Source organism: Gallinula chloropus, assembly GCF_964237585.1.
Source record: "Gallinula chloropus genome assembly, chromosome: 8".
In the NCBI taxonomy this organism is placed as follows: Eukaryota; Metazoa; Chordata; class Aves; order Gruiformes; family Rallidae; genus Gallinula; species Gallinula chloropus.
The window spans coordinates 11843011-11863784 of record NC_140093.1 but is presented as its reverse complement, the minus strand read 5'-3'; the positions used below and the strand labels follow the sequence as shown (position 1 = coordinate 11863784).

Genomic DNA, 20774 nt, shown 5'->3' with positions numbered 1-20774 from the left:
GCATCTCTCTGGCATCCCTCCATCAGAAGGGCAGCTGAGGAGAGCCTGAAGGGCTGTGTCAGTTATATGGCCAGCTCCTAGCAAAAGCTTGTCATTTAAACTCTTACAGTCTCTTTCTGCATTGCTGTCTCTATGCTGAGTGAGGAATGGAAACTGCTCTGTTTGCTCACTGAGGGGAGAGACACATACTTTCAGGTCTAGAGGACTTAGGCGTAAAACAGCACAGATAACACAAGTTTCAGGAGCCTCAGGTGGAGGGTCAGAAGCAGGAGTCGTAAAAGAGGACATCCCTAAGCTTAGGGCAGAGGGACGTTGCTGTTCTGGGGTTGCAGATCTGTGCCCTGAGCTAGCCCTGCTCATGCCATGTTCATGAGTAAAGGGCTTTGTTCACAAGGCCCGTTGATCTAAGCATGGCTTGGTCTTTTAAAGAAAAACAATACTTCACAGAAAGCAAATTAGTCTTGCGACCTTGGTGGCTTTTCTTGTTTCTTTGCTCCAATCGTAGCAGGGCACTGGGTGAGAAGCCATAACTAAGCTGTTTCAGGCCTGACAGCCTTGGCTCCCTTTTGCACATTGTACAATTTCAGGGTGTTCACACACAGTCTCACTGCTTGTTGCCCTTTGCTGAGCAACTTTCTTCCAGGACAGAAGAGCAGAAGGCTGACCTGTGGCCTCGAGTGTCTTGTAAATGACCAAAGTCCTGATTCTATGAATAACAGCTGTTAGGCAGCAAGTAGGAATGGTGTGCATTCAGCAAATGGCTGATGACAAGAGCTGTTCTGGCCTAGGAAAATTGCAGCTGTTGGGGAGAACAAGTAACATTTTACAGGGTAATGTTTTGGAGCATGGTCTAATCGTGACGCATAGTGGGTCACATCTCAATAGGTGCGCGTGGACTAGAAGATGCTCAAACTGACATCAGCTTGGCTAGAGGTCTGGTGGGCTAAATATAGACTAAGCTCTCAGGAGATCAGTGTGCAGTGGCTTCACGCTTGTGCTCTGGGACAGGGGAGAACAAAACAATATGTGGCGGAAATAGCACTATAAAATGAGATATTCATATTGTTTCCCCTGGGAAAGTGTTTTATTAATTTTGTATCCCTCTTAGCTAGGAATATCCCATGGTGACCCTTAGTACCTCAAACAGGACTCATCTGCAGGGCAAGAAGTTTGTAAGTCTTTAGTCTGTGGTTTCCAAAATCCTAGTCTATCTCTTTCCTGTTATGAAGAGGTTGTTTTGACTTTCTTCTGAAGCAGTAGTGGAATTCAGACTTTTTCCAGGTGTTCTAATGTTTGGACATGGATCTGAAGCTTAACTCAAATGCTTCTGGAATCATCTGGTCTAGAACATTGTCTTGAAACTTGCCAGGAGCTACACAGTGCATGTTATTTCACAGATCTTCATCTTTGCAGAGGCTCTAAAGGGGGTATGCTTAGAGCTGTGCAAAACAGTGAAAGATATTTCCAAAATGTTTGAAGTCTTAAACATAATTTGCATTGGGTCTCATGTTGCTGCAGTTCTCTGTTTTGGATGCTCACTTGTACAAGTTGTAGCCTTTCACTGGGATGAAAATCTCCCACACGGTTTCCTATGCTGGGGTGTGAATAATAGCTTCCCCAATCTACCCTTCACATCTGACTTTGTCAACATAACAAAGTTGCATCATTTTAGGTGCAAATGGAAACCAACTGACTTAAACCAGCATTGGCTTTCTGGGATTGGTCATATAAATTCAAAAGTCCTTGAAGTTGACTAAGTTTACATCAGTTAAAACCAGGCTTGGGTTGAACTGAAATGAGTATCTCTACATACCTCAGATCTAAATTTGGAGGTCTAGTGGATTTCAAATGATTCTGTTATCCACGTAAACAAGTCCATCAGTTTTCCCTACTGTCATACCAAAGTGCTTAATGAGGATTAAATATCTTCACAGTGAACTCCCATGTATGTAGGAAACCAGTAAAGAGCACCCTGAAAGTTCAGAGCGCGACCATTTGCCAACTTTCTTCATATGGAGGTTGCCGTCATTGGTTCGGGATGTTCGGAAGGTTTTTCAACACCAAGTCTTTGGCAAACGCCTGTAATCCCTGCTGATGTAGCCCTTCCTAATGCCCGCTCAAGGGCATCGGACTGGCAGGACTCATCATGACCTCTGGATATCGGATCGGTCCTTCCCGATTGGTTCAGACGTGTCACGAGGAGGGAAAGCTTTTGGGGTTTCAGTTTCCATCTGCGCAAAATTCTCAGGTCAAGAATTGTGTGAATAATTCAGGAGACAGGGATTGGTGCCCTTCGTGGGGAAGCCAATTTAGAAAGAAACTTCCATCTTAGAAATGTGATGAGTAATACTTTGAGCGCGCCTTTGTGATGCGGCTCAACATCAGAGCCCCCGCACGGAGGACTTCGGGTTAAATGTCAGGACAATCTGTATCATGATAAATATGGATCAGAACACACATTTCCCAGGTCTCCTACCATTAATCAACAGGCCTCAGCCTAAACACCGCCTCAGAGCAGTCTTAGGGCCACTGAAGAGGTTGGCTTTATGGTGTAAGGGTTTTTTTTAACTTATTATTTTTTAAGCCTTGCTAATTATGAATCAAAAGCTGTAGGATGTGTGAGAGTGACACATGCAATTGTGCAGATGGGTTTTCCACATACTTTCTTTAAATAAACTAATATTTTTTATAAATATGTATCTCATATTTTACACTAATTCACTTCTTCTGGAGGGCAAGCAAGAAAACTTTAATCTCCTTTTCCATCAAGCTCTGAGAATGTGACGATCAGGTGAGAATAATGATCTATGGATACCCGATATCATACTGCTCCATCATGGACTCCAGAGATGGAGCATGTGCCACAGTGAGGTCATTTTGAAAATAGGTGAGAGTTATCAGTACTACTTTCCATCTACCTCAGCCAATAAAAGCAAGTCACATGGTACTTTAAAGGATGAGCAGAATTGTAATTATTGCATCATTACATGAGTATAATTGATAGGGTGTCACCAACATCAAATGTTATTTTAAGAGGATTTTGCTCTCACTACTAATGTCACATTTTAAGGTTATGACTTCTGATTATCCTGAGTAGAAACAAATGTTGCATGTCCCCTCTAGAATGGGAGGGCCTCTCCATTCCAGGTTGTCAAGCTCCTGTTACTTGTCCAAGAGAGTAAACAAATATTGGACCTTGCACCTGGTTGGAAAAGTCCCAAGTTTTGGGGCAAAGAAGGAAACCTCTGTCCAGTAGGTTGTTTTAATGAGAAAAAACAGAGTTAGTTGATTCCAGCTGCTGAGAAATTTGGAGTGATGGAATTCAGTGCAAGGGACAGGGGATGGTCAGCATACAGGTGAGGCAGTTTCCAGCACCTGATGGATGTGATTTATGGCAGGACTGCTGTCAACACGCAGACAGAGCATGTTTCAAAACAGCAAAGAAACTTTGGGCTGGTGCTGGATTGTGAAAGGCAGAGTTTTCAAAAGACCTTAAATAAATGAGGTGCCGGTTGAAATTTGGTGGGACATCTTCTAATGAAGTCAGGCACATTTGAAAACCACAGGCCTCAAAGCTGCTGGGGATATGACAGCTGCCATTTCTTCAAGACTCTACTCTTTGTGGGATCCAGCCTTCCTCCACCTTTTTTTTTTTCCCTACTTTTGGCACAGGGAAGAAAGGTTCCCTCCCTGGTTTTTGTTTTTTGTCAGACGTTTTTCCCCAGGCAGGCATGGGGAAGCATGCCAGGTTAGTAGGCCAGAGCCTTTGGCATGGGAAGCATCTCTGGCTAAAAACTTCACTGCAACTCAGGTGTTTTTACCTTCTCTGCGGAACAGAACCTTTGGTAAAAATCACTTCATGCCACCACCCTCCCAGTGATGCAGCGAGGCAGAGACAAGCTGCTGAATACCAGCTGGAGCACAGCCAGCCTATGGAAGAGTGAATTGAGTCATTCATGCCCAGCAGTGGATGTGATTTTTGGCTGGGCTTGAGTCTGGTGAACATACTGATGGCGCCTGTCCTCCTGGGCTTATGAAATGGGTGTGCTGGGCTGGGGGACAGGCGTGTTTTGAAGTGCCTTTGCCAATATGGAAGCAGTTGGAGGTGAAAGTCTTTGGGAAAGGGGATATTGTTTGCTCCGTCTGTTCATCACCAAACGCCACAGGACCTCAATGCATTGCTTAGGCTCCTGGGGCAGCTTTCATGCTGCAAACCTAGCTGTAGTCCTTTAGGAACGCAGTAAAAAGCAACTAATTTTTTGATCTTGTCAAAAAGGCTGCAGTCTATATCAGTGTGAGGCTTAGCTGGTGCCCTCTGACTATACCCTCAGTTCAGTTCTTAAGAAAGCAAGTGTTAAGGACAATTTCATCTACATTTAAGACATTCTTGCACTGAGCAGCAGCACGAGCCTGTGGGCAGCTGGTGGCTCGTCCTCCCCACCTGGAGGAGTGGGTGGGAGAAGGTGCACAAACCGTTGCATAACGAACAGCAAGCATCTCAAGAAGAGACCAGCTCATCTGGCCTCCAGATCTGCTCTACTTTGCAGCCACTGCTTACATACAGGGCTGGGTGCAGCAGCCCCTGAAACTACCCTCCACTGCTCTACCAGCAAGTCTAATCTCCTGAGTCAGTGGGCGAGCAGGCTGGGACAGCATGCTCAGAGAGACACCTGCGAGGGCGCCCAGACAGGCCAGGGAGAGCTGCCCCCGTGTAGCTGCTGGCTGAGGCTCCTGCCACAGGCCCTGACAGTAATTGCAAGATATGAATTTGTTGCTTTCCAAAAGAGGATCCTGAAATCTGGTGCAGCATTACAGAGTAAGCCCAGCAGGCCAAGGCATCAGCCAGGACATTCCCACCCTGCCCATCGCCACTGATGAGGGTGGGAGGAGGAGTAATTTCTACCTCCTGTCCTGCCTTCCTTTCACTGCAGGAGATTCAGACAAGTATGGTTGCTCACCTTGTGTGCTGTCATATATTTGGTACTTCCACTGTCCAGGGTTTATCATGCAGTGTGGCTTTGCAAGTGTAAGTGCAAAGGAATCTGGCTTAGTGGTTGTTGCTGTTGGGATCAGCAGAACTATTAAAATTGGTCTGATCCACAGCTCTGCCAGCAGCAGTTTCCCTCACTAATGTCCTTCCCAGGAAGGGCAGAACCCCACGGTATCAGCTTTGGGCTAAGTTACCCAGAGAAGTTTCCTGCCTGCCCCATGAGGGCTTGACTGACGTCCTTCCCTTCACCCCATCACCAGGGTTTTAGTGAAGAGTTGCTGAGGTTGTTCCCTGGATGCCATGTAATGGTAAGATCTCACTAAAAAATAAGATTTCGACATTAGTGATGTGTTGCAAGGAGACGAGTTGTCTTTGTTTTAAAAGCTCTCATTTTCCTATGAAAGTAAAATAAAAGAAGAGCTTTCTCATCTTTTGAAAGCGTGGGAAAGCCCCACTTTCTCACAGCCTGTTACAAATTTCACCCCATTTTTATTTTGGCAAAAAGGAGGGGTTTATACTCTTGCTTTTTTAACTTCCTATATATGGTCAGTTTCCCCTGAAAGAGAGGAATGATGGCACAGGAAGGTGAGGGGAATTTTGTGAAAGTAGGATATTTTATTTTATTTTATTTTATTTATTTTTTACCAAGTGAAATGATTGTATTCCTTATGTGGTTAAGCATTTGTCAGCAGGGGTTTTGGTGCAAATCAGTGCTTTGAAAGTCTTGGCCTCAAACACAAACACTTTTTAATTTAAAAAAAGAAATAATACTTTTTTCCATCCAACTCCATACTCACAACTTTAAAACTACTTTTCTTTATCATACACCCACCCGGCATGAAGCCCAGGCCGGGAGCAGTAGCCAAGAGAAGCAGGTAGCAGGGATTGCCCAGAAAGCAGCATGGCCATGGCACCCTGGTTGTGGTGTTGGAGAGCCGGGGCGAGGCAGGGGCTGGAGGAGGCATTGCTGTTGCTTCCAGGGACAGCGTCCCGTGCCGCGGCTGAGCGCCTGGCAAAGCCACGCAGACAGCTTGCTCCTCTGTTTCCAGAGCTGGGGCTCTTCAGTGGATATACAACTGCAGCCTCTTGTCATCTGGCAACTTTCATCAGCATTAAAGGGAACATTTATAAAGGAAACACAGTACATTTTACGCCTCTCCCTTGCATTTCCTTGATCGATCAGCAAAGGGAGGAATGTTTCCTCTCTCACACTTTTTTTTCCACCCTCTTTCTTTTGTCTCCAGATGTTACCCAGGCTCTGTTTCAGCCCTTTGCACATGGTAAAACATGTGCCAAAAAAGTTGACACAATGTAACAGAAAAAAAAGCCCCAACCAAAAAAAAAAAAACACCAAAAAACAAACCCCCAATAACAAAAAAGAAAAAAAGCTGAACTTGCTGCAAAGAAAGTATCTGGGACCTTAAATACTGTAGAGCATCACTGACCCCCACTGGGCTGGGACACTCACTGCAGATCACCCAAATTGGGGACTGGCACCTCGGTGCGTTGGGCACACGGTCAGATCAGCATTTGCCTGCATTGCAAGGTGCCTTGTTGGAGGAGGGAAGGGGGGCAACTTTGCTTTTGATCCCATACTACTGGTGTAGACCAAATGAAGCCTACGTGTGTTCCTTATGTCTATCATGAGTAGAGTAAAAAGGCATTGGCTTAGATTACTACAAGGGACATTTTGGTTGGGTGGAAAGAAAGGCAGGGTTAGGTACTCGCTGAAATGTTTTGCCCAAGTCGTTGGTGAAATCTCCATTGCTGGAGGTTCTCAGGAACAGGTTAAACCAGTAACTGTCAAGAATGATGTAGAGAGAGTTGATCCTGCCTTCGAGGCAACAAGATGGTTTCCATGACCTCGCAAGATCCTGTTCAACTTGAATTTTTATAGCTTTGTGGGAAAATCAGGAGTGCTCCTCTCCAAACCTTTATTTTGTGGCAGTTATGCATTATGGTTGCAGTAATATAAGAAGATATTTATACTGCTTTGGTAAGCACTCATCGTAATCTGATTTATATCAGAAATAAGCAAAATTATCTCCTGTGTTTGGGGGAGTTGAGGAGAAGGTGCTGTAGATGTGTAAGGGACAGTGACCATCACCACATGGATGTTGAAGGAAACACGGGCCTTTACTCCTTTCTCTCTAGAGGACAGTAGCAGAGGCACAAAACTCTTCATGTTCAGTTGCTACATGGCTCAGCCAGGCTGCCAGAGAGCGACAGTGTGACCTGCACAAGGAGTGCCTTCCTCCTGCCAGCGAGAGGATTCCAACAGGACTGGTGGTGGGAGTTCCTCTGAAATGGAAGAGTTGTGCTGCAAGCCTGTCTCACCATCACACCTTTTCAGAGATGGTCTTGTGGTTAAAGAGACTAGACTGGGATTGAGAAGGTGTGGTTTCAGTTCCTGGCGCCATCACACACTTTGTGTGACCCTCAGCCAGTTATTTAACCTGTGTGGGTCTCAAGTTCCCACAGCCCTAACATTCCTGTACCTTCCTGGGGTGTTGGAAGGATTGACCTTGAGGGCTAATGCTGGGCTGGAGTAGTAACTTTGTGTTGAGCCGCATGGAGAAGCCTTTGAAAAGGTACACTAAAGCATTAGCAGTGTGAGTCTGCACAGTTGCAGTGCATTTGCTGTGTGGAGTGGAATGGGACCTCCAGGGCATACTGAGAATGTGTCAGGTTGGCAGCCAAGCAGAGTGAGAATATGAGGCTGTATTATGGTTGGAGGAAAGGGATGCAAACAAGAGAGTGCAGCTACTGCTGGACAAGCACAGTACAAATGACAAGGAGGTCACTGCAGGGACCTGTACATCTGGAGTACAAGTGCAACGCAGTTAAAGCAGAATAACCAGGACACAGTGATTAAATCATGGCCTTGGATTTAATTTATGAAGTGTTACAGGCACACGTTGCAGCATGAAGCTCCGTTTACAAGTGAAAGATTGTGTTTTCTGACGTCTGCTGAAGAAGAGGGAATTAAGATTGATCTGTCTCGTGTCCAAAGGCTGTGTAAGACAACTGATGCATACAGCCTGCTACTGTCACATGGTGAAACTTCAAGTTTGGATCCTGGCACAATAAACCATTGCCAAGGGCTTGCCAGCCAGTAAGAAGTCTGAGTTCAAAAGCAAAAAAAGGTAAGGAGGGCAAGGATAAGATGAGAAAAATACTGTGTTTTCCTACAAAACGCACAAACTACTTTTGAGTTTCTCTTCATATTGTTGTTGCAGTGCCCTAAGTGCCAAAGCCTTGGAATATTGCCGGGATGCATCTGTCTCTAACATGGTCACAGTCAGATGGACATCTACCTGCTGTGCTCCACAGGAAGGGAATAAACCCGTTCTTTTGGATCAGACATTCCTGGTTTTTTTCCCTTTGGAACCTAGGACCTGTTGGGTGCTTATGAGTTTCAGGATCGCTCCCATTGAGACTTGGCTCAATGAAGGCAGTTAAGGTCTGCTGTTACACTGTTATCCGAGCGGATTAACTTCTGCTCCTGTATCCCTTTAAAATAGAATAATTGTGCCTGTCTGACATAGGTGCCCTGAGGAATCCCACGTGCTTGGGAAATGCTTGAAAACCCTTGGATAAAAGTCACCATGAAAGAGGAGGGGAGAGAGGGGAAAATCTTGTTACATTGTTGACTTATGGTCAACGTTGTCCTCGAAATGCTGTTTTGTCATCAATATTTCTTCATTAGGAATAATGATTTTTCCACATTTACTGCCAGCTGATTCAAAGTCGTCCAAAAGCAGAATGTGTCATGAATCTCTAAAATGCATTCACTGGCGAACTCTAAACAGAGATGATTAGAAAAATAACACAGAGGAAATACTGGCTGTCTTGAGGCTGCCAGGGGAACTTTTAGCAAGATATTTTGTTCAATGTATTTACATATTTTTAAAATGTTCTTAGTACACTTCTGTAAAGGCGCTGTGCTGCATTTCTTTACTTCTTTCCTGCAGAGTGTGTCAGGGCTGTACTGAGAACTGGTGAATACACTTAGCTGATGAAGGGAAATTGTGTAATTGATAGGCACTGAGGATATGACCTTGTGGTATATTCCCACAGTACAGTTAGGTGGGAAACAGTTTTTCCATCATGCAGAAGTTTTTGAGATATCAGTGTTGTTTTTCCCCCCACATTTCAGCAAATGCAGAACCTTCCTACTTTGATGCTTTTATCAGAAAATTATCCCCTATCTCCTCTCTACATAGAATGCATGCTTTGAATTCATGAATTTAAACCTTTTGTTACAGAGGTTTGTACATTTTCTCTCTGCTTTCTTTACTCTCAGCGTCTTTGGTTATTGCCTGAATTGTCTGTGGTAGGCACTGTACATCACATAGCAAGAGACTGTTGGTGCCCCCGACAGCTTAGTGTCTAAGTTCTAATCTATGATGGACAAATAATGCTGTAGCCTAAAAAAAAGCTAATGCAGTCCTTGGATGTATGAACAGGAGCACCTCAAGCAAGCTGGATGGAGTTACATTGCCTCTGTATTTGGCTCCAGTGTGATTGCTATCGGAATATTATGCCATAAACATTAGTATGGCATGTACCTATTCCATCATCCATCTTCAGTGGTGGATGTTTGTCTGATTAGCTCACATTCTTAATCTGACATTTAAAAGTGACTCATGTCCTAGATAAGGTTGGACACCCTGTATCTAATTCCTCATCTCCAGATCACACCCAGACTCTGTCCAAATCTTAAGAATCTTGCTGAGTTACAGCTCAGATTATGGCCTTTCCTATTCATCTTCACAGATAAAACCTGCATCCAGGCTCAAATGACCTTGAATCTCTGCAACATCCTTTTCTAAAATGCAATATTTTGCTGTCTGTGCTCAACTGGAATGCAGCTGCAGAAATCACACTCTAGCTTGTAACTTAGGTCAAATCATTCCCGTCTCTTAATCTCTCCTCTGGTTTCATTTCTGCATCATATCAAACTGAAGCTTCTTGTCTTTACTTGCATGACTTGGAGTGACCTATTCCCACCCTTTTTTTCCCTAGTATTCTCCAGTGACATATCAACTCATCGTTCCCATCTGCAGGTGTCTATGTTCAATCTTCAAGCACTTACATTCCCTTTTGCACTGCCTTTGTCCTTCCTTCAGAAGCATCCCATTAAACTTCCCTCAAACTCCCTCCGGATCCTCTTTCAAATTCTTCCTTAACCTTTCCTTTTGCTGGGCTGTCTGTAGACTCCTTGTCAACAGTAGAACATTTATTGGAGTGCTGAGACCACATTTGTCCTTGCCGTTCAGTTTTGTCTGATTGCTTCTTTGTCTTTCCTATCTACACCCAGTTGCTATTACTTGCATTAGACTGTAAGTTCCTGCAGTCAGGCCCTTCTTTCAATTCTGTGTTTGTCCAATATCCAGCACAACGGGGCTGTTCCACAATTTGAACAGACAGGATCTGTGGTGCTATAAGCAAAAGCCATGTAATAACAGTAATAAAATGATGAGAAGTTAGATCGTGGCATCATGCGCAGTATGAGCTCCTCTCCTCCCTTCCCCCTCTTCCTTCAGATTCTCAGTATTTCAGATTTGTGTAACACAAGACAGCAAATGAGGGGGTTTCAGAATAAAGTACAGTAGCGGATGTTTTCTTTCAGTTGCTGAAGTGTTTCCCTGTGAGCCACTCAGTTATGATGGCAACTCCAACAGTTTCAGCAGGGAAGCCTCTGTGGGCACCTCTGTATGTCCCCCCAAGGTAAGACCATCATGTTGCAGCCAGGCGAGGCTGAAGGAAGGTCTCAGCCAAGGTTATGAACTTCTTTCACGCAAAAATTGAAGACTCCAGCCTCCCAGGCTTGCAGACAATTTAACACCTTCTAGTTTTGCTGAGATGATCTTGAAAAAGGACCTAAAAAGGGCTGAAGGGGCAACAGAAGAATGTTGAAATGACAGTTTCATCTTCATGCAGTTTAGTACTAATTTTGTCCTTTGTCTTTAAGCTGCCTTTTAAGTGCTGTTTGTCTCTGTGGGAAGCAAATGGGTCACGTTGTTCTGTTTCTACTGTAATACGCTGCCTGCTTTTTTTCTCTTAGATTATTTGTGTAATCTTTTTTGTGCAATCTGTTTGTTCATGAGTCTTGCAAGCTTTGCCTTTGCTACTTCTTTCCCAATAAGCAGTGCAACTTGTTCTGTATTCACTCATGGGTATTCCACACACAGCGGACTGGGTTATTTCAACCAGTGTGAAGATATTAAAATGGGGAACATGTGTGGGCACTTAATTGTGGTGAGTCCAACCACAAATACCTTCGCCGTTGGTAATTGGCACACTGGAAAAGCAGACCTTTGTTTTGTTTTTATCAGACATGATGATAGATACATTGTTTTTAGTAGGGTTTTTCTGGTTTTCTAAGGAAACGAGGCTTTTGCAATCGCACAGCCTGTGTGCATGTGCCTGTCTGCTTGTCAGTTCCTCACCAACAACACTTGGAAACTCATAGCCATTTTCAGCTAACTCAGAGCGAGGTGAGGGAGTTGGGAGAAGTGACTCGCTTTTACAGAAGTCCCTTGAGTTCCCCGATTGCAGCAAGGCCTGCAGAAGGTGCAGCCTCTCACGGCTGCCTCGCTGCAAGCCAGATGGGTTGTGTATTTGCCTTCATGCCTCTACATGGATCCAGCCACCTAACTGTAAAATCCCAAATTTGAATATTTTGGCTTTGTTGCTTTTACCCTTCAGGCGAGTGAGTCAGTAGGGGGATGTTGCCAGGCAGAGAGCTTGTGTTTTGATTCTTACTGGAGTGGCCATGTCTCATGAAAAACATGGTTTGCTCCAGGCCACGGTGCTACAATTTGCACATAAATTTATGAAAAAGGAAGCTTTCTTTAAGCCTTCCTGTGAGAGAGTTTATAGAAGCATTTCTGTCTGTGTACATAATAGCAGAAGCTGGACTTCTCATAAATGTAGACGGGCTAAGTTTGTCGCTGCCTGAATGGGAATCTTCTGTGGAAAAACCCAGAAAGAGGAAGGAAAGCCTAAGGAAATACCGACTCTGAAGGGAGATGTTGGCCAAGACTTCTGTTGTGCTGCTCTTCGGTTTGTACCTGGCCACCAGCAGTGTAGCTGGGGAATGCCTTGGAGCCTTGCAGGAATGTTGCCTCAGGGTACCTTTGGGAGGCAGAGAAGATGCCTTTATGCCCTTTGCTCAAAGAGAGGACGGAGTTACAAAAGCACCAAGCAATTTGTCAGAGATTGCTAGAGTATATATTTGAGTTAGGAAACAGGCCCAGGTCTCCTGACACAAGAAGTACGTCCAGAAGAATGGTCTACATAGAGACAGCTTCTCCAGCAACTGGAGAGGTGTTGTGGTCAAAGAGGAAGATAAATGTTGAAGTATACTAAAGCTGGCTAAATTATGAATGTGAGAAGAGGAGGAGGGGAGGAAGAGATTCCCACATGTTCTGCTCAGATGTTAACAAAGAAAGCTGAGAAGTGTTTGCATAGACACTACATTATTCCATGTCCAAATGCCTCATAAAAATAATACCGGATGATCACAGAATGGCACACCAGGGAAAATAAATTCTTCAGCGGAATATTCCCTCTGGAAAAACACTGTGTAAAGTAATACACTAATGGCTTTCAATTTCATGTTTTATATATAGAGATATTAACTGCTCCCCAGACGTCTCTTCGTATTACAGCCCAGCTACATGAGCAGTTTGGAGAAGGCCCCGAAGCACAGTCAGTCTTGTCCATGCACAGGACCAACCAGTGCTGTCCTGTTGTACATGCAACTCCTGTGGTACATACAGCAGGTTTCTTCTGCCTCCTTCCCAGAGCAGTGCTGCTCCCATGGTTTTTCCCAGTGGGATTTCTTTTTTTCACTTCTTCCTAATCCTCATGGGTTTTTCCATTCTTCCCCCTGCCATGCTCTGTAGCCTCACCACCATGCTGGGAACCCTGCATTCCTTCTCTGCTCTTAAAAAAGGAGTCCTTACAAGAAGCGTTACAGTGGAGTGATTAAAGCACAACACTGTCAATCAGAATGCTAATAACAAATGCCAAAGAAAGTTAAGTATAAAAAGCAACATTATTAATTCCTTTTTGGGGGTTTTCCAGGCTTGTCTGTATTTATCTGGTGACTTCTCTCTCATTGCTCAAACTGGGAGCCATTTGAGTCAGGAACTGTCTGTCCCGTACCATACCAACTACGGTTATGCTGTTGTAGCAAATAAGAATGATCTGGGTTCTTTTCCAAGCTTTCCTAATATATCTCAAATGTGTATATATATCATCCTCTGCATCCTGAGGGATCCAAAAGTAGCTTACGTGTAGCCTATTGGAGTCTGGGACAGGCAGAGAAGAAGTCGCAGGCGCAGGGACATTGGTGTTGCACCACACAAGGACAGCAGCCTGCTGTGGGGATGACAAGGCGTGTCCGAGTTTTGCAGGAAGTTTTGCAGCATTTGTTTGAAAAGGCCAATAAACACAGACTGTGGTATGAGAGAACAACGTGTTTTTCCTGGATTATGTAACTGTTATTAGGGACATATCTGTGTACGTATTTAGGAGTAATTCTAGTTTGAACTCAGCCTGCATTCCTGATTGTACCTCAACTCTCACTTCCCTTCCCCTCTTTCCTACCCTCAGCGACCACACCACTCCACCCATAGAGCCTTGAAGGAAAAGTTCAGGGTCCCAAGACTGGGGACACCACAGTTATTCTCAAACTAGAAGTGCTGCTTTGAGTGGGAGAAAGTTCCAGACCATAGTTGCTCTGTTGCCCACAGTGGGGCTGCTGTCCTGCATAGGATGGCTGAAGTTGTCCTAAATACCATCCATGACTCTGTGCATGAATTACTTTCAACACTGATTGCTGGGTAAGGACATCAGGTGTGTGTGGGCCATCTCCATTTAATAGAACTAAATGAATGGCAGAGGAAAATTGCAAAGGTGTGCCTTCTATCCACCCTCTCCCACCATCTCTGCACCAGTTTTCCCTAGGAAAACGTCTTTCCCATGATCTAGGAAACCCTCTTTCTCTGAAATCTTGTCTTCCCTTTAAATCTATCTGCCACAAAACATTTCAACAACATTCTGAACAAGGCAGCAAGCCTTTTGTACATGTGCATGTGTATGATATTTTGTGTGATCTGTATCTGTATGTGGCACTAGGGACTTTTTTCAGAAACAGACAGAGCTCCCAGGGCTTGTCTTTGCTTGGAGCCCTTACAAGTAGCTTCTGATAAACCTTTCTTGAAGGACAGTAAGAGTAAAGTATCCACACATCAGTTTCTTGAGGAATAGTTTATGAGCTTTAAATAGAAACAGTATCTTCATCCATATTAATCTTCAAAGAGAAAAAAAGTAATTTTTCCATGTAAGAGATGCTATTGCACTCTTTGTAATCACTCAGTCTTTGGCTACTACTTCTCATGTAAAATATCAACCATCTCAGCATCAGCACATTAGCAAGAGCCCAAGGATTGATCCTGTTATACCAGCAAAAGCAGAAAAAGCAAAATCCTTTTGCCAGTATAATTGTCTCCATTGGGGAACTGGTTTAAGCTGTACAAGTGAAATCTACTCTTCACATTGTAACAGTTGCACTGCCACCAGGCAGCTTTACAAGCAGCCTACCACAAAACCTATCCACATGGAGACACAGCTCTAGACACAGGTTTATCCCATCTAACTGAGGGGATGAGGATGACTATATAGCTGGGTTAGATGGGAACTGAATGGTTTGCACCTGTGGCTTAGGCTCCTTGCAGCAGTAGTATTGGTGCAGTTTTGAGAGACAGTTTCAAGTTTCTTGACATCTTTTTTGTGTGAGCTAGCACCAGAGTGCCTTCCAGTGGCACTGGGACTTTACCAGAGTGGAACAAGTTGTCTTCTGTTGACTGAGGTGCTGAGCCCCCCCTTACCCACTGTGTTGCACAGGTGTGTGGAGGGACTTTGTCAGCACTTCAGATGTGGAGCTTGCTCTGACCTATGTCTTTTCCCTTTGGTGGTAGGTCGCTGTGCCCGCTGTGGGGAGAATGTTGTTGGGGAAGGTACCGGCTGCACTGCCATGGACCAGGTCTTCCACGTGGAGTGCTTCACCTGCATGATGTGCAACAACAAGCTGAGGGGACAGCCTTTCTATGCAGTGGAGAAGAAAGCCTACTGTGAACCCTGCTATATTGTAAGTACCTCTGCTTGTCTGCACCTTGATTTCAATGCACAGACACTGGAAACACAGTTTTCTTTCATTGCTCTACAGTTGCCTACAGTTAAAATCTGATAATCCAATGGCAGTATTGTGAGCACTGTTTGTTCTATGGTCTTCAGAAGAACTTGGGTCTTTAGAGGTTCCCAGTTTGACTTAATTTCCTGGTCTAAGCTATCTCTGAAAGGAAGTGGCCAAAACAGAGGAAAGAAATGCTTTTTTTGATTATTTCAGCTTTGTAAGGAATAAACTATGCAGAGACTTTCAAGAGGTAATGTATTCTTAGATGCTTTCTGCATTGTGAAACCCACTGCCAGTACATTATAGGTTGTGGTGTCCTTTAGGATTAAGGAGGTGGGATGTAAGATGACACCAAAACATCTGAAATCAAGACCTTTGCATTGCTTGATGATATTAATGGAAGTTCTTCCACTAAACTAAAGGTCTTTGGATTGGATAGCTTTTGAAGTTTACCTTACCCTAAAATTTCATTTCATGCCTCCAGCAAGCTCTTCAAGCAAACAATAAATAATTGGCCTGGGGGGTGCATCCTTTAAGAGGCTTCTATAAGAGCTAGTTGGAACCAGTTGCAAATTAAAGAAACATCACAGAGGCCTTTACCTTGCTGTCACCTGAATGTTCATTATATAGGGATAATCCTGGTAATGAAAATAGGAAAAGCGCCAGAGCATTTTTCAAGTGTTGATAGATCTTTCTCTAAATCTCCAATTCAGAGTTCTTTTTGTAAACACTGGACCTGAGACCCCTCCAGAATTGGATTTGCACTTCCGAAAAAAAATTGATGCTTTCCTTGCCGTTTCTGGCATTCCAACAATAATTAAAGCAGTAATATGTATTTCTGAAAATGCCACCAATATCCCATCGATTCTGCTGGCTCTGCAGAGCATTTTGTGGTGGGGTTATTTCTAAGACATTGAATATGGAAAGGGAGGATTCTGTCTTGTTTACAGTGGCAGAGAGAGATAGGCCTTGTTAATTGGCTTTTAAAAAACAAAATGATCTTTTGATGGTATATATACCTGTTAAACCCTTTCCGTTTTTGTTTGCACTAAAATGATTGCACTACAAAAAAAAATTTAAGGTTAATTTTGTGGCAAGTTCGACTGTGTACAAAGCACTGCAGACTTTAGGAAGGTGCCTTCTTAATATGATTGGAACAACTTTATGTAACTGGAATTCAACATTTCATTGACTTCAGGCTTGAATTGACTTCATGGGCTTGCAGATTGGTACTTTCTTTTCCTTTTTTTTTTTTAAATCAAGCATGCATTCTTCACCACTCATCTGCTTTAGTTTGGGAAAACATCTGCATTAGCCACTGTAGTAATGGTTTAAGATTATTTAATCCTATTACTTCTACACTTCATTAGCCTGAGTGAATTGTTGGCAAAGGTTCAGTAAACTTCCTACATTGGGAGATAAAAGGATAAAAAAGGAAAGGGAGAAGGATTCTGTTCCTCCTTTTCTTTCAAATTTATCTTCTATCTATTTAAGGGATAAAGAAATGATAATTGCCTGGTTGCATCTGTGCTTGTACATTCTGTGATACGGCTTTGCAGCTCTGAGTACAGAGGAAAGAGTAAACGTTTAATAGCTTGCTTTTATATAACCAGAAGGGGCCTTTAAATGTTTATCCATGCAGTCCACAAAAACCTGGTTATGGACTTAACCCAAAACATGTCTGGATCCATCTGCTGCCACACATGCAGGGAAAGGATGGCAATGCTGATAGGGCTACGTACGTGTAGCTGGACAGCTGGTACTGAGAGTGGGAAATGGAAAGCGTGAATCCGATGGTCTGATCCAGCAAATTAAAAAAAACAAACCCAAAAATACCACCAAAGAACACAGTAAAGCTTAAATGTGGAAGAAACAAGGGCTGGGAGTCTTAACTCTCAGTATTCTTCAGAAAGCTGCTGTGCTGAAAACCGGTCTACAAGGGATCTTAGCACCTGCCATGGTATTGGCTTTAGGCCTGAGGCGTTGGTATCACAGAGCACATGTCTCATTGGCTTTTCAGTTAAATGAGGTCTGTGTTGGCCTCAGTAGGATGCTGAGTGCCTAAGTACACTGAGGGCCCAAGCTAGGTTTGCAAGTTGTTCTTGAAACTGGTTTGTGGGCCCTTAAATTCTTGAGGCACACTCTGACTGCCTTCGCCTTCAAATGTGTGATGAGGTCATACTCAAGTCAATGACAGCTAATGACCTGCCCAAAATCTAGTCTGTGCTTAAGGATTTTGCTGATTTGTGGACTTTTTTTTTGAGCTTCCCCAAGTTCCATCATCAGAAAATAACTTGGACACTTGGAGCTCTCTTTCTGTAGAAAGTCAATGGGACTGAAGATCTCAGACGTGTATTCCTGTGAACTTGAATTCCCAGGAAAGGTGGAGCCTGCATGACTAGCCCAAGATTGCACAGCTAAACTGTGGCTGTGGCCAGCTGAGAAAACAAGATTCTCAGCTGGTATAAACCTGAGTGATTCCATGAAGCTTATTTACTGGACTACCTAATTCACACTGATTTCTAGCACCCATCACCGTTCCCCCAGGTCCAAAACTCTTGACCTATTATGGAAACCATTAGGCCAAGTTCATTCATTTGTCTAAAGAAAATGAACTGCATTATTTGCCTGGCTGTGATATATAAATTAACGAATTCTTTCTTTTATTTTTGTGTGTGTGTGACTTGTGGCCATACATGAATAAAAACTATGTGCAAAAATAAAAATACATGGTTTTCAACAGTTAGAATTGGCTAATCTTCACAGTTTATTATGTGACTCTTCTTAGTTGTGGTGGAGTGAGGCCATAATTAAGATTGCTGTGAAGAGCTGTATTTAATTAATAGTCAATACCAAGCCTAAATAGCCTGCAGAAGGGTTGTTTTTTTGGGGTTTTGTTTCTGATTTTATTTCAGTGACCCGATCAAGATTAAATTCCCCAAATTCTGAATTAACATGTGAGGAGATCAATCACCTGCTTAGGAAATATTTTTCCTGATGGGAATTTGAGTACCAGAGTTAATTTCTCACACAAAAATCCCCCCACCCAAAAACAGGTCACTGTTGTCTCCTGTTACATCTTATGAATGCAGGGGGTTCTGTTGCCAATGTGTTTGCTGGTTTTGCTCTGCATCCAAGGATTCTTTCATTATTAATGTCACTTCTAAAAGGGTACCAGTCTTCTCCATTAAGACACTACTGCTGAACTAAAAGTAACTGTAAAAAATAAAGCGTTAATAGGAGACAGATGTCTCCTAGTCATTTTGACAGTCAAGTAACATCACGATAGGGTTTTCAGTGTAACCAGCATACTGCTGGAGACGTGATGAATGCTGTGTCTGCAGTATGTTATCGGTATACATTTCCCCGCCCTTACAGGGCAAATTACTGACAAAAAACATTTGGTTTGCTTCCTCTAAGTAGTTGAAGAGATTTTAGCACTGGGCTCAGTGCAGAGAAAAGGTTAAGAGTAGTATCAGTGGAACTGTTGTTATAAAAGATTGAAGAGCAAGATGTTAGAGCAGTGCCAGCTGTCTGCTTTCCAAATACCGTATTATCATAAGGACTGAACACAAGGTTAACCAGACACACTGGTCTGGCAGGAGCGATGCTGCTGTTTTGTGAATGGGATGTTCTTTGATGTCCTGATGACTTTCTCTGGGACGTGGAAATTTTCCTCCATTCTTTATCCTCTTTCCTGGCAGCCTGGTGGTTGGCAGTTGGAGATAAACTCTCTGAGGCTGAGCACCTGCAGTTAATGCAGAAAGTGGCAAGATCTTGCACATGCTCCTGGCCTCTGAGGGTTTTTTCTGTTGTGTCCAAGTCAATGTGACCCACTGCTGGGCCCTGAGGGAAGGACTATGGTGTGATGGGGAAGGGAACAAGAAAACAGAAATAACTAACCAAGAAAAGCAGAAATAGTTAGGGTCAGATGAAAGAGAGTTTCAGAGAAGCGGTTGGGCTAGAAGTGGTAAAAGTGACTGAAGGAAACAAAGTTCTGATATCTGCCCATTTAGCTAGAGTGGGTGGGGGAAGGTGGTGTGTATGCTCTGCAGTGCCCTATGGAGACCCAGGGATTGAAGTTTGCTGGTTTCTCCTGTGAGGTATTGAGGCCATGGCCTTAAGCCCTACCCCAAAAATCACTCAAAAGGATTTTGCCGGGTGAGGTTCATCTTTCCGTAGTACTAGAGCTGTGGAAGTGATTGAAAGGGGAATTGTGCCTGTAATTCATGCTCTGATCACTGCTGCTCCCCAGCTTTAAGCTAAGGATTGTAATGCTCGTTTGTTTTCTTTTTTCCCAATTATTTGTTTTGTGAGGAAGAGAGCCCATACCTTGAAGGTTTTTCTGCCTTACTAGCTTACAACATCTGGACCCATCAGAGGCTGTAGTTCAGCGGGAGAAGATGGTTTAGATGATAAGATGAGAAATGCTGATGTTCTAGGAAATGGTAGAGCTAGAGGCACTGGTGCCATGGAGCATCCTGGGAAATCTTAAATTTGCTAATCGTTCTGAAAAGTTAGTGTTAACTCAATTTGTGCTCATTGAAGTCTCTGGTAAAACCGCTATCGGCTTCAGTGTGACCGGTATTGTAAACCTCACCCCGTGTGTGCACGTGAATGTGGTTGTTTGAAAGCTGCTCCAGAGCAGCTACCTCCAGCACATACAGTTTAAAGTGTAAGGTTGATCCCTGCAGTAAAATTACATCTATTTTTAAAAATAATTCTGCAATTTGTAAGCAGAGATTACAGCACTAATTTAGCAACCATGTAACAATTTAAATTGGACCAGAAAAGAGAAACTATAATTTAAAGATTTTTTTTTTTATGATACAAGTTTTCTTCTTTTTAAAGTAAAAAGTCTTTTATTCTTGTTTTTGTCAAGCAATGTATTGAATTTGAGAGTAATTTATGGAAAGTGCTGCCAGCATGGTATTGCGAGTGCTCCACAATTTGAATTTAAACTGCTCAATGGGATCATTAAGACTATTATGCCTGCTTTCCAAAGAGTTTGAATTCAAAATGACAACTGGAACAAAAATATAAAATAAACTAAAGAGAAGTCACGCACTCTTTACGTGGTGGAATTTTTCTGCCCTCAAAATATTTCATTGAGATCAATGCTCCTCTTCATTCCTCTCCTAGAAAAAAAGCTGGTGTTGCTAGTTTTAGTTTGGTGCTCCTGTATGAGTCATTGGCAGCAGGGAGCTGAACCTGTGACCTGTGGATCTAAAAGCATTAAGTCTCATCTTGCTGCAGCAGAGATGCAGCTCAGCTGCACCAGGCAGCAGCAGGCTCCTGCCCTGGATATTCCTTACCCTCAGTGAAAGGGGGTCTGTGAGCAGAGCAGATGTGAAATGGGTCCAGAGTCTTTGTTTGCTTACAGACATGTTTTAGTCCTGTTGATCACTAGCTTTGATAATTCTGCTAGTCTAGGCCCTATTGGTAATTGTTTTGGGGAAAAAAAAAAAAAAACCACAGTGAGGGAGAACTGTCATTCCTGGTAGACAGATCATCATTTGTAATGAAAAAATTAATAAATCCCTTGAAGTGTAACAGCCCTTTCTATTAATACCA

The 20774-nt window shown here is 43.3% G+C and overlaps 1 protein-coding gene across 3 annotated transcripts in view; it reads left to right on the top strand.

Annotated features, from left to right (window-relative positions):
• The window catches only part of LPP (LIM domain containing preferred translocation partner in lipoma), a gene marked incomplete at both ends in the record, with an annotated part of 204569 nt that overhangs the window by 146612 nt on the left and 37183 nt on the right, over positions 1–20774 (top strand). For all 3 annotated transcript variants that reach the window (XM_084267544.1, XM_084267543.1, XM_084267542.1), the window contains one exon: positions 14986–15155. In XM_084267544.1, coding sequence (XP_084123670.1) covers positions 14986–15155 — 170 coding nt within the window. The remainder of the gene's footprint in view (positions 1–14985; positions 15156–20774) is intronic.